This window comes from Polistes fuscatus, unplaced genomic scaffold (genome assembly GCF_010416935.1).
Source record: "Polistes fuscatus isolate 324 unplaced genomic scaffold, CU_Pfus_HIC Scaffold11, whole genome shotgun sequence".
Classification (NCBI taxonomy): domain Eukaryota; kingdom Metazoa; phylum Arthropoda; class Insecta; order Hymenoptera; family Vespidae; genus Polistes; species Polistes fuscatus.
This window is the reverse complement of record NW_025113009.1, coordinates 5,958,365-5,971,059: the sequence shown is the minus strand read 5'-3', so window position 1 is coordinate 5,971,059 and position 12,695 is coordinate 5,958,365. Positions and strand designations below refer to the sequence as shown.

The 12,695-nt window shown below is 30.2% G+C and overlaps 3 protein-coding genes across 7 annotated transcripts in view; 2 read left to right on the top strand and 1 right to left on the bottom strand.

The window, feature by feature from the left end:
* LOC122526215 (cytospin-A) overlaps window positions 1–7,980 on the top strand; it is a 29,833-nt gene extending 21,853 nt beyond the window's left edge. For 3 of the 5 annotated variants that reach the window (XM_043649464.1, XM_043649463.1, XM_043649466.1), the window contains 9 exons: window positions 974–1,342; window positions 1,419–1,631; window positions 1,721–2,176; window positions 2,254–2,689; window positions 2,921–5,062; window positions 5,526–5,720; window positions 5,795–5,968; window positions 6,592–6,977; window positions 7,106–7,980. In XM_043649464.1, coding sequence (XP_043505399.1) covers window positions 974–1,342; window positions 1,419–1,631; window positions 1,721–2,176; window positions 2,254–2,689; window positions 2,921–5,062; window positions 5,526–5,720; window positions 5,795–5,968; window positions 6,592–6,977; window positions 7,106–7,195 — 4,461 coding nt within the window. In that variant the 3' untranslated portion in view covers window positions 7,196–7,980. Of the gene's footprint in view, window positions 1–448; window positions 555–973; window positions 1,343–1,418; window positions 1,632–1,720; window positions 2,177–2,253; window positions 2,690–2,920; window positions 5,063–5,525; window positions 5,721–5,794; window positions 5,969–6,591; window positions 6,978–7,105 lie in introns of those variants that run through there. The other 2 variants (XM_043649467.1, XM_043649465.1) reach the window with 2 other exon arrangements.
* A 335-nt stretch (window positions 7,981–8,315) lies between these two features.
* On the bottom strand, window positions 8,316–10,174 carry LOC122526218 (histone deacetylase 3). Its single transcript, XM_043649469.1, has one exon. It carries the CDS (start codon window positions 9,790–9,792, stop codon window positions 8,491–8,493), a length of 1,302 nt encoding a protein of 433 aa, XP_043505404.1. The 5' UTR covers window positions 9,793–10,174; the 3' UTR covers window positions 8,316–8,490.
* A 261-nt stretch (window positions 10,175–10,435) lies between these two features.
* On the top strand, window positions 10,436–11,969 carry LOC122526516. Its single transcript, XM_043649961.1, has 2 exons — window positions 10,436–10,957; window positions 11,045–11,969. Exons 1-2 carry the CDS (start codon window positions 10,649–10,651, stop codon window positions 11,318–11,320), a joined length of 585 nt encoding a protein of 194 aa, XP_043505896.1. The 5' UTR covers window positions 10,436–10,648; the 3' UTR covers window positions 11,321–11,969.
* The last annotated feature ends 726 nt before the right edge of the window (window positions 11,970–12,695 follow it).

Here is a 12,695-nt window from a genome sequence, read left to right as displayed (position 1 = left end):
GATCATTAGAGGAATCAAAAAATTAGTCATGACTTCCGTTCAAATTTTCATTTTCCCTTTTTATTAGCTGCTATTTTTATATTCTCGATACGATTAAAATTGTGTATTAATTTTTGTAATAGTGATTTGAAATAATTTTGCTGAGTTACTCTAACGTTTAACTTATTCAAATATTTTTCATTTTACTAATTCCCCAAAAACATCCCCTAACTTTTTGAAATTTGGTCGACATTTAAAAGTAATGAAAGATTGAAATTTGATTGTGATTAAGGACATTAAGAAGATTTAATTAACAATACGGTTTTGAAATCAGTTTTAATGCAATACGATAATCGTCAAGAATCTCCTAGAATCGCGTGTGTAAGCTTTGCACATTTTTATTCCCAACGGACACGATAGTTTAACGGTCCGTTAAAATAACGGATAGTGAGAAAGTCGGCTTATTAGAAGACAAGCAGAGGGCGTAAAATGCGGGGATGTTTACGAAGAGAAAAAGTTTCTAAACGGGAATCACGGAGAACGATATGAAAAAACGTTGCTTTTCCGCACCGTCGGTAATATGAACAATCATTTTCTATTATACATTAACATGCTTTACATCTTTCATTCATTATCTAATCGATCAGCATTCAGGAAGAAGAAGATATATTATAACGCATGGAACCTAACCTGCAAGATTGACAGTTATCCTTACTATTATTATAAAAATCAAATGAACTTTTCTATTTTTTTACTTTTCATTTTAATCCATTTTTATAATTATTTTCAATCAAAACATGACTATCAACAATCAGTATTTCCCTTCAATGTTTTTAGCAGTTTCCTTTTATTAATGGTTTAAATTAAATCCTCAATGTTTTATATAAGTTGCAATGAAGATTTAAAAACTAATGCCAAATTCTTCAATTAATTGTTACAATATTTGATAGAAATTTTCAGCTTTTGTTTAACGATGAGTACGTATTGATTACAGGAGCAGCATAGTCTGGAGTTAGATCGCCTTACAGAAGAGAATGAAGCTCTTCGCGCCCGTCTTAGGAATGTAGCTCACTCTCCGTTATCTGATTCAGAGAAGCAACAGCTGCTATTAGATGCATCAAGGCTTCATAATTCTGCACCAGCTTCGATTGCTATACCTCAAGATGATAGCTGTACGCCAAATGCAAATATATCACAAGATAATGCGCAATGCACGACTCCGGATTGGGATAAACATTCCTCTAGCTCTATATCTGAAGTTTCAGTGGCTTGTCTTCAAGACAGAATACTACAAATGGAAGAAACGCATTATTCTACTAATGAAGAGCTACAGGCAACTATTCAAGAATTGAGCGATTTACAAGTATGTATAATCAATCATTTTCAAAATGATATTTCACTGATGAATCAGTATATTAAACGTGTTCATTCGTTTATAGGCTCAATTGACAGAATTACAAGCTGATAATGAAAGATTAACAGAAGAAAAGGGTGTTCTTTTGGAATCATTATGTCGACAAACAGAAAAACTTGAAGATTCGAGATCTAAAGTTGATACGTTACAAGGACTTTTATTAAGAGAAGAACAACCTCAAGAATCTTCTAAAGGGTATAACACAGAAAGAGAACAAAAATTAGTTGACTTGTTAAAAGTAAATATACATATCAATTTATCCAATCATAAAATTATTCTATGTTATATATCGATTAATATGTTATCATTGTATTTTTTATATTTTAGAGTGCTCAAGAAGAACGAGAGGCTTTGCTTCAGAAGCAAGAAGAATTAACATCAGAATTGAAAAATTTAAGAACAACTGCCGATGCTAATGCCACTGAAGCAGAGAGATTAAGAAAATGTGTCAATTTGCTTGAATCTACTATAGAAACAGTCAATATAGAACGTAAACAATTAGATGTAGAATTAGCAGAAGCACGTCAAGAAGGTGCAAACAGAAGCATAGAAATAAGCAGATTAGCTACTTTGCTGGATAATGCCAGAGCTAAGATAGAAGAATTAGAGCAATCAAGACAAGTAGAAAATAAAAGCGAAGCTGACGAATTATTAGATGCTGCTAGACGTGAAAAGGATACATTAGAAACACAAGCAGCAGCTTTGCAAGAACAACTAGCACGTTCACATTGTGATCATGATCGTCTTAGGGATCAATATTCTCAGCTTCAAGAAGAATACAAGGTATGATTTTAATAGTGTATGAATATTTGTTTTAATAAATATACAAAATAACTAATACATCGTAAATAAATGTATAGGTTGCTCGAAATAATGCTAAATCGGCTATTGACGACTTGGAATATAGATTAAATCAATTGAAAGACGAGCGACTTTCTGTCAGTACAGAATTACAACTAGTAAGAGATTCTTTAGCAGAATTACAAACACAATGTCAACGACATCTAGAAGATAAAAGAGAATTGAAGGCTGCTCTTAGCGAAGCACAGAGGAGAGAACGCGAGGCACAAACTCATCAGTACGAGTTGGAACGTGCTTTAGCTGAGGAACGTAAATTGAGACAAGAAGAAAGTGCCGAGTGGGAACAATTCCAGACGGATTTACTTATGACTGTTAGAGTTGCGAATGATTTCAAAACTGAGGCCCAAAGCGAATTAGAACGTGTGGTTCTGGAAAACAAAACGCAAAGAGATAAACTAAGATCATTAGAGGCTCAACTAGATAAACTCAATAAAGGTAAGATAAGTACCTTTAATTCTTCAACAAATTTAATATTCGAGTATAACATGTAAAGTAATTCTCTCCTCAAATTGGATTCGGATTTATTCACTAAACGATAATTGTTACAAGGAAAAAATTATTTTGTTCCTTTACATAAGCAGAAGTTACATAAATTATATGTTATTAATTTATTGCTTCTTCTTTCTTTTTTTTCTTTTTTTTTTTTTAATGTCTACACACTATTAGGCAATACCACAGTGTCCAACAATAAAATATTTGATACTACTAGCAGAAGTAAACGAAAACCGACTAGCATAATATTGAAACGTGGACGTACCATTACAAAACGTCCTTACGAAATAAGAAGACATATACCACCTACTAATTTTGTTCAAAAAATGATCAAAGAAAATTCATACAAGCTAACAAATAAATATATAGAGCTTACTCCTATCGATACAACAAAAGAAGAAAATATTACAAAGTTATCTAAAGATGAAACAGATCTAGGCAGTCCATGCTCTGTCAAAGAAGTTATTAAAGTAGACGAAAAATTAATGTCTGGTAAAGAAATCGAATTTTGTCCAGCTTCTCCCATAAAAACTAGAAGCCCTGATAAGAATACGGGACTAAGTATATTAGAAAGTAAGGTTGTAGATTCGACGAAAGAAAATGACAATGATGAATTATCTGAAAAATTATCTACTAAAAAACCTATAAATATTCAGGAGAGAGAACTATATTCGGAGATAAATAATAGTACGAATATGGATATAGAAAAGACTTTAGAAAATGAGAATAAACATCGTAAACTTTATATTCCTAGATCACCTAGCATAGATAAAAATATAACTTCTAAAAGCTCTCTACTAAATAGTATTAAAGGAATTCAAACTGTTGATCAAAATTCATATGGCATTAATATTTCTAACAGTAGATTTTTCGTACCTAAGAATTATGTATTTTCCGACATCGACACTTCAATGGACGATCTCAAATTTGAAGTAGATCCTGAAATGAGCAAGTTATTGCAAAATAGTGCAAAGAAAGTTCTTAACGAAACTGATTCAAATTCAATCTCAGAAATTCCTAATGAAAAATCTTCTATAGAAAATCCACCGATTTTCGAAGAAACTGTGACCAAAGATATTCTTACGATGGGTAATAAAGAGAACTCCTCGTACGAACTTTCGGAAGAAAATAATTCAATAGAAGAAACTGTTAACTTGACCGATAAAAAGAAACGATTATTCTTAAAAAAATATGAATCCAAACCGAGTAGCGAAATAGTTGATTCACTTTTGGATAATATACAGTATAGACCAAAATTGAATATGAACAATTATTTACGACATAAAAATTTTTCTAGCTCATTAGATAATCTTGATTTCTATAGAATAACTCATAACAATGACAATATTAAGACTCATAGAAGTTACGAATCTCTTCCAATAATTGATTATGAAGTGAAGAATAAAACAGAAAAAGAAGAAAATTCCAATAAAAATCAATCTAATTTAGATGAGGAAAAAAAGAATAGTATTTCTACTAATGATAGTGAAAAATCTCCTGTAAAATGTAATTATCGTTCAACGTATGATACGAATACACATGCATCAATTTACAGACAAAGGAATATTGAAACAAAATTAAAAATAACTACGATTCCCATCAAGAATAAAGATAACAATTACAGTTCAAATAATATTTCCACCAAATTTCATTTAGAAAAAGATCAATTCAAAGATGTAGATTCCTTGAGTTGTCGAAGAAAGAGTACAGGAAAATCAATTTATGAATTTAACAAATCAAAATCTTTTCAATATCCAAAACGTAACTATTTAGAAAAGCGTAATTCTTATCCATCTATGTCTTCTATGAAGCATATTCCTATATCTCCTCCTATTTGCAATACGATGCATTCTATGACACCATCATACACATCAAGTAGAACTTCAGCTTATACTTTAAGAGACAGTACTCATCAAACATCCGAACAATATTCTCCTACTAGAATGTTAAAAAAATCATTTAAAGATATATCCAAATACAATGATTTACAAAGTGACAGATATCTAGCTCTATGCGAAGCTAATCGTCTGAAACGTTTAAAATTTTTAAGAATGAATTTGCAAGCGGATTTCGATATAGAAGATAAAAAGATACAAGTTAGTAACAGTCATGTTATTAGAAAAACATCAGCGAACGGTGGCAATTATAGTACGGGTATTGTATCAGATGTATCGCAAAATGATACTAATTTTTCCTTGCTAAGCAAGGATCGAGCGATAGGTCGCACATCATCCTTGAGAGACAAATTTGAGACTATCATAGAAGATGTGGAACTGAGAGCAGGTCGACGTTCACTAATAGGAAAAACTTGCGACCGTAAGTCGCTACTATAGTGTGGAACAATGATTGATTGCTTTTACTGCAAAACTCGACTCATTGTTTGTCCTCGTTTATAAGCTAGCCATGAATACAGAAAGTTTAATATCTTATATGCTAGCCCCAAATGTGTTTATAGGTTTTCAAGTTACTACATATATGTCTAATCCTTCTTGATCCACTTATTGTTGTTAGCTTCTTGTGTTTTTAAAACTATTTGCTTTATGTTGTTATCCTTTAAAAATAAAATTTTTTTAGGTGTCTTGGGATTTATTACATATATATAATATTCTACATTTATTTATTTTTATTTTTAATTGTTTTTCTTTCTTCCCCCTTCCCCCAGAAACAATTTTTCTATTATTTGCGCTTTATTTCATACATATTATTTGTTTTGCTTGTTGCTTTGTTTTGTCAAATTAAATTTTGAAATTTGTTGTAATCAAGGAATATTTTTGAATAGATCGGATCGATTTTTCAGCAAATCAAAAAGTTGTACAACAGCCACCCCCAAGGCCAGCAAGTACACCAACGGAAACTACACAACAATGTGTTTTGACAAGTGTAAGAAAGGCTAATATTTCGCGCCAAGATTCTAGATTATCTGTTAAATGTCTAATAGAAAGTATTGAAAATGCTACAAAACAGGCTAAAGCTGGTATGTCTTATATGTTTTTTCATTATACTCTATTATTCTCATATATATTGCTTATTTCATCTATTTTGTATTAGGACCTGGAAGCCGCAGCAGTTCAACATCATCTTTGAATTCTATTGGAACGAATGATATAATGACACTGAAATCTCCTTTAAGAGATCAGCAACAAATAAACAATTTAATTTGTACATCAAATGCACCAAATAATAATAAAACACAGACGGCTATAAATAGGAAACCATTATCAGGTAATTTACCATATAACTTCAAGTATAATGGACACAAGTTGCTATTTTAATTCATGCTTTTATTATATATTCTAATATTTATGCTTCTTTAGATCCTATTTCATTTATTTTTCAGTATTCATGCGTTTAGATATTTAATATGTAGACCATTTTTTTTTAATATGTATTAATAATCATTTCGAAGACGTAAACCATTAGGCTGTAAATTTTAATTTCATTGAGTATTTGGCTTTATATGTAACTTAAGCTACAAAGGATAATCTTTAATTTAAAAAATAAAAAAAGAATGAACACTCATATCTCACTTTCTTCTGCGCTTCAATATATCTCACGTAATTGCATGTTTATCATTCATTTTTTTTTGTTTTCATATAAATAAAGGTGATTTGATCGATTATTTATTTATTATGTTATCATTTCCTGTAATTTTTCTATGGTAATTTTGAATGTAGAAATATTGTTATCTCATCGGAATCATTATACTCTGCATTCTATTATTTCATCAAATTTTTACTGCTTATATATACACTACATAAGATAAATAGCTTCACATTACATGTAACAAATAAAGCTTGATAAATTTACTTTACTCAACCATGTTATCTTCCAATTCCTTAACACAGAAACAAAATCAGCAGTACCTGTGGTTTTAAGTCCTGGTGAACTTTTGGATTCTGCTGCACTAAATGTCAAGGCTATTGATTTTGTTCGTCGAAATAGTGTGGCAGATTTATCAGAACGTAAAGATCCTCTTTGCGGTTTAATCAAGAATGGAGGTTCAAAGAGAAATGCATTACTTAAATGGTGTCAAAACAAAACATTAGGCTATCGAAATATCGATATAACTAATTTTAGCAGCTCTTGGAATGATGGCTTAGCTCTTTGTGCTATTCTTCATTCGTATCTTCCATATAAAGTACCGTATGATACTTTAACGCCTGCCGAAAAAAAAAAAAATTTCTCCATCGCATTCTCTGCAGCTGAAAGTGTTGGCATACCTACTACTTTGGTAAGTTGAAAAAAAGAATAAAAAATCCATCAGTTTTTATAATTAACGAAATGATAAAGAAAATGTAAAAATATGAATAAATTAAGAATTTATTGCGAGCAATAATTATAAATCTTCTTTCTTCACAGAACATAGGAGAAATGTGTCAACTGGAACGACCTGATTGGCAACAAGTCATGACATATGTGACTAGTATTTATAAACATTTTGAAACGTAATTGTGGTCATTATCAAAGATCAAGCTATATCATCTTTTCCATTGAATTCTCTTAACACTTATTTGAGTGATCAAGAACAACGGCATCTAGTCAACTAAATTCTGCAAGACACAATTTTATACGAATTTTTGATTATTGCTGGATTAGAGCACTGCCTATACTGTATATATAGCTTTATGTGAAAGGATCTATTGAAGCATACAGAGAATTCGATGGAAGACTACACACCAAATGGAATTGCTTTTATCATGAGACTGAAAACTTATTTACACATGTGTACGCATACATACTATGTATAGTTAAAAACCAAGAAATATGGATATTTAAATCTAACGAAAGTATAAAACAAATACCTTTTATATATATACATATAAATATATAAAAGGAAAGATATATATATATATATAAAATTAAATGCAAACTTCACACGACTTTCTATAATAAATATATAACTGTGCTTTGCAGTGTCTTCTTGGCAGAACTATGCTATACGCATTGCAACATGCTGCATTGCAAATGCGAAAATACATGTTTACATAGTAGAGTCTTACATATTTGCAAATAATAAATGTCAAGTATTTGCGTTCCTCATACTGTATTTTTGTACTTGGATTATTTTTCGAAATACTTTTGTAAATTTATGAACGATGTACAGAACTAAGCGCCTTAATTTAAGATATCTAATTTATTGCATTAGTCATGTTTAGTCCACTATGAAGCAAAGCAGCATATTATTAGAAGAGATTGTTTATGTTCTATTTTATTGAATGAGATAGAATTAAAAAGAAAAAGAAATGATTAAAGGCTAAGTTCTCTGTGATATAGGAAGGTAGCCTCGATACAGAGATACAGACGTTATCGTTATTGTTCTTATCATTAGCGCTAATATTAATATCGTCCTTGTCGTCGTTGTTATATTAATATAGACAATATGCTGTCTGATATAAAACAATAAACTTGCCTGATATATGGATATTTAAAAAAACTATATTTTTTTTCTCTATTTTAATTTCACCAAATATTATTTGCGACATAAAAAAAAATAACATTCGTTTAGATAAAAGATATAATTTAATTATTTTACAGTACAATCGTTAGATAATTAAAAATAAGTGTATTAGACTTTATAATCAAAATAATTATTTACAGTAAATATGTGTCTATATTACAGTATATAATTATCTGTAGTTTTTCAGTTGTTACAATTGACTTTGTTTTTAGTACATTCATTGCAAGCATAAAAATTGAATTTGTCATTTTTATTCATTCATAGAATTAGATTTCTTTTATTTTCATCATGTTTCACTCACATCCATTTTATCTTGATCTTTATCACCTGAATAATATTCGTTAGCTGGCTCAATTATTTTATCTGTGTCTTGTGCATTTTGTCTAGAATCCGGATCAGGCTCTGGTTGTCTTTCTTCTTCTGGTGATAATGCATCGCATGGTACATCTTGCATTTGAACACTCGGTGAATGTTGTATCATTTTTAAATTATCATAAACATGCCTTGTTATTGCTTCTAAATATTGTTTGCTATTTGCATTATCTGGTCTTGTAACAACTTCAGGATGCAATGTAAAGTCTGGTGCAAAATATTCTAAGTATTCGGTATAAGGTAATTCATTGCTGATCTGTTCATCAACAAGTAAAGATGTTTCATATGTCCAACAACGTGCTACATTACGAAGAGTATAACCACCTCCACCAACAGTAAGTAAAGGTACATGTAAGTCTCTGACAAATTTCACGCATTCTCCATGACCTTTAGTACTTAAACTGAAACATCCAAGTCTATCATTTGCTAAAGAATCTGCACCACATTGTAATACAATTGCAGTTGGTTGAAAGAACTCCATGACGTGCGAGATTACAGGCTTAAATACCTGTACATAAGATGTATCATCTATACCCTCCTTCAATGGTACATTTACAGAATAATATCTGCCACTTTCTGCTCCTATCTCATACATGTCTCCTGTTCCAGGAAAAAAATAATTTCCATATTTGTGAAACGAAACAGTCATGACTCTGTCAGTAAGATAAAATGCTTCTTGTACACCATCCCCATGATGAACGTCAATATCTATATATAATACTCTAGCATGATATTTTAATAATTCTAAAATAGCTATTACAATATCATTTATGTAACAAAATCCTGATGCTTCGAATTTTTTAGCATGGTGCAAACCTCCGCTCCAGTTGATTGCTATATCGCAACAATTGTTATTTAATTTAGTAGCACCTTCCAAAGATGCCCCAGTATACATAGAACAAAAATCAAATAGTCCTTCGAAAACAGGACAGTCATCTCCTACATTAAAATGACTAAGATATTTCGTATATCCTTGTAAATTTTGTGGCGTAACTCTTTGTAAAAATTCCACATATTCGTCTGAATGAAACCGGCACATATCGTGAGTGCTTGCACGATAGGGACGGTATATTTGCATTTTCTTATGTAAACCATAATTAAGAACCAAACTATGAATGACGGACAATCTATGAGGTTTCATTGGGTGTCCAGGACCATAATGAAAATTTCCAACATCCGGATTGTAAAAATATGATACTTTCTTATTATAACTCATTTTGAGGTTATATACTTAATTTCGTATTATTCGGCCAACTCTTGACAGACACTTGTTATTTTCCACGTATTAATGTGTTAAGAAAAATATCGATATTCTTATTAAAAAATCTCCATTCCAAATGTTTATTATTCATCCACTCTTTATTCACTTGGACGCGTAATACGTTGTTTGGTATTAAACCGAATTTTAAGTCAAAAACACAATACATTGCACGTTTAAACTACGTAAAAAACCACAAAAATAAATTATCAAAGTAAAATATAGCACTTTAATGTTTTAAATATTCGTTGTCTATATAAATTTCTAGACATTTTAATATAAATGACAACGAACATCTCTCTATCGAGATAAGAGAGAGAAACAGAAAATTAGCGCCATCTTAACGAACTGACTTTCGATTACTCGAGAAAGCGGAAAATTCAATACGAAATCGCCAATGAGAAAACTTTTTAATTATGAAAATATGCATTTAATAATCTAATAAATAAATATATCAATAAATAAAAGTAGGCTAATATAAAGTACTATATAAATAAAGAAAAGTTAAGAAAATATATAGGTCAATACAAATTATTTATTTCATACTTTCGAGATATGCGAGAGTTGCATCGAGATATGAATACATAGTCAGCATCTATCGATGTTTTGTCAGTAGCAACGGTTAGCAACGAGCTCCGACGACGCTTCATTTCAGAGAGAGAATGCGGATATTTAAAGTATTCTTCGTAACAGCTACATATGTTAATGAAATCATAAGTGAAGTAATACTTTGATTTAACATTAAATAAATCTAATTTTCAATTAGATTCCAAAAAGAATATCGTGAGACTAAGAACATTACAATATCTTTAAAATGCGTCCTGATTCTCGTAGCGTCTCGTTCACGTTCCATCGTGAGGTTTTAAGTGTTCGAAATTCGCCAGAATTGATACGTACTTCTAAAAACCTTAGACAACGTCTTCAAGATCGTTTCGACAAAGACAAATCTAATGAGTCTTCCAAACAGAAAACTTCGAAAGAGAAAGATGTTACTGAACGTGGTTGGAATAATTTGAGTCTTGGAAACGTGTCTGCTGATTCTAGACGAGCTTTACGAAATGGTGCTGAAAGATTATCTAAAACCATATCAACTGTAAGAACAACGTTTGGTACTATTTCACAGGTTGGTTACATTTATATATCATATTAATTATGTAAATTAATTGTAATATTTATTGTATATTTATTTTATTGATTTCCTATCATATAGAAATTTAGAAGCTCAACGCGAAGGCGTCAAAGACTGGAAGAACAACAATCTCCTGGAAATTATAAAACGCAAACTCCTCAATCACGTTCTCGCCAATTATTAGGACGTACACCAACTAAATTATATAGTCCTTTTGGTATAGAATCTCCTAAACGTGGTTGGAATAAAGAGAATGATATAACAACGGTACAAGAAACACCTGAAAATCATTCACGTCAGATACAATGCAGACCATTCCGTTTTGTAAGAGCACGAGGATTTTCTGTGCTGAGATAAAGAATTATTTTGAGGGCAATCATGTTTTAACAATTTTTTGCCTTTTAAGAAATATGTCAAGAAATGCACGTTTAGTACAACTAAGCACTTAATTTATTTCATTCCAGTGAACAATGATGCAGCTATTTATATATTTTATCATCATGCTAATAATCATTTTATAATGGTAATTAATATCGTTTATTTAAACACATGTTCACACATTATTTTCTCATCATTTCATTCTTAGATATTTTAGATGAATATTTATACTTTTTTATATGTATTTATAATGGTTACGCTTGCAATGTGAGATAAAAAGAGAAATAGATTATAATCTGTTTATTAAAATACCAACCATTGATCAAAATCTCCTTAAAATTAGGTTATTCGAAACAAAAATCATATTTAAGAAGGTAAGAATTAATCTTTAGTTTTTAATATCGCCAACATTTTATTATTATTTTCAATTTGTAGAAAAAAAAACAAATCTATTTAATCACTGTAATATAACAGTTTATATAAAATCACATGGGAACAGATCACAAACAATCTGTATTTGTGGCACTACTATGCACTAAATACAAATGTTCTATGTATAAATATAGAACACTTACAACTAGATTGATTCAAATAAAGAATTGAAAATATATAAAATTATATTGAAACGTAAATAAATTTTCTTTTTCTAAGAAACACATATATACATATATAACGATTAAAAATATATTTCGTCACGTCATTTTACGAGAACCGAAACGCACGTATGATTTTAACGACGCAGTTCCGAAAAAATCTCGACGATATCGGAAATGCGGCTGCCAGAAGAAATATTCTAAAAGTAGGAAGGAAATCAACACAATTACCAATAACGTATTTAACAACGGGAATCAATCGATTTTATATAATAAACAAATACAAATAATTATAACTAGGTCACGTGTAAATGTTCTAACAAATATTTAAATTCGTAAATAATGTTCATATAATTTTTCTTTTTTTATTGAAAATAATACGAATATCAATCTAAAATAAAATTTACGATCGAAACGGTAGCCATATATATATATTTTGTTCTAAATTAAAACAATTATAATTGATATAAATATATTTATCGTCAACATAGATGATGCAATTATTTTAGAAAAATTGAAAATGAAAAAACATGATAGAATATGCGGGATTAAATTTTCGAAAGCACTATTCGATATCTATGAATAGCTGGTGCATATAAAGGTGTATAGAAGGACGATAGCGTCGTTATAGCGCAATGCGGAGATCCGTGATATGTGCATATATATGTGCATATATACACACACATATGTATGCCATTTTCCCAGATCCCTTTAACAATTACTAATATTATTACTTAACAATTTTCTTTATTTATTATTTT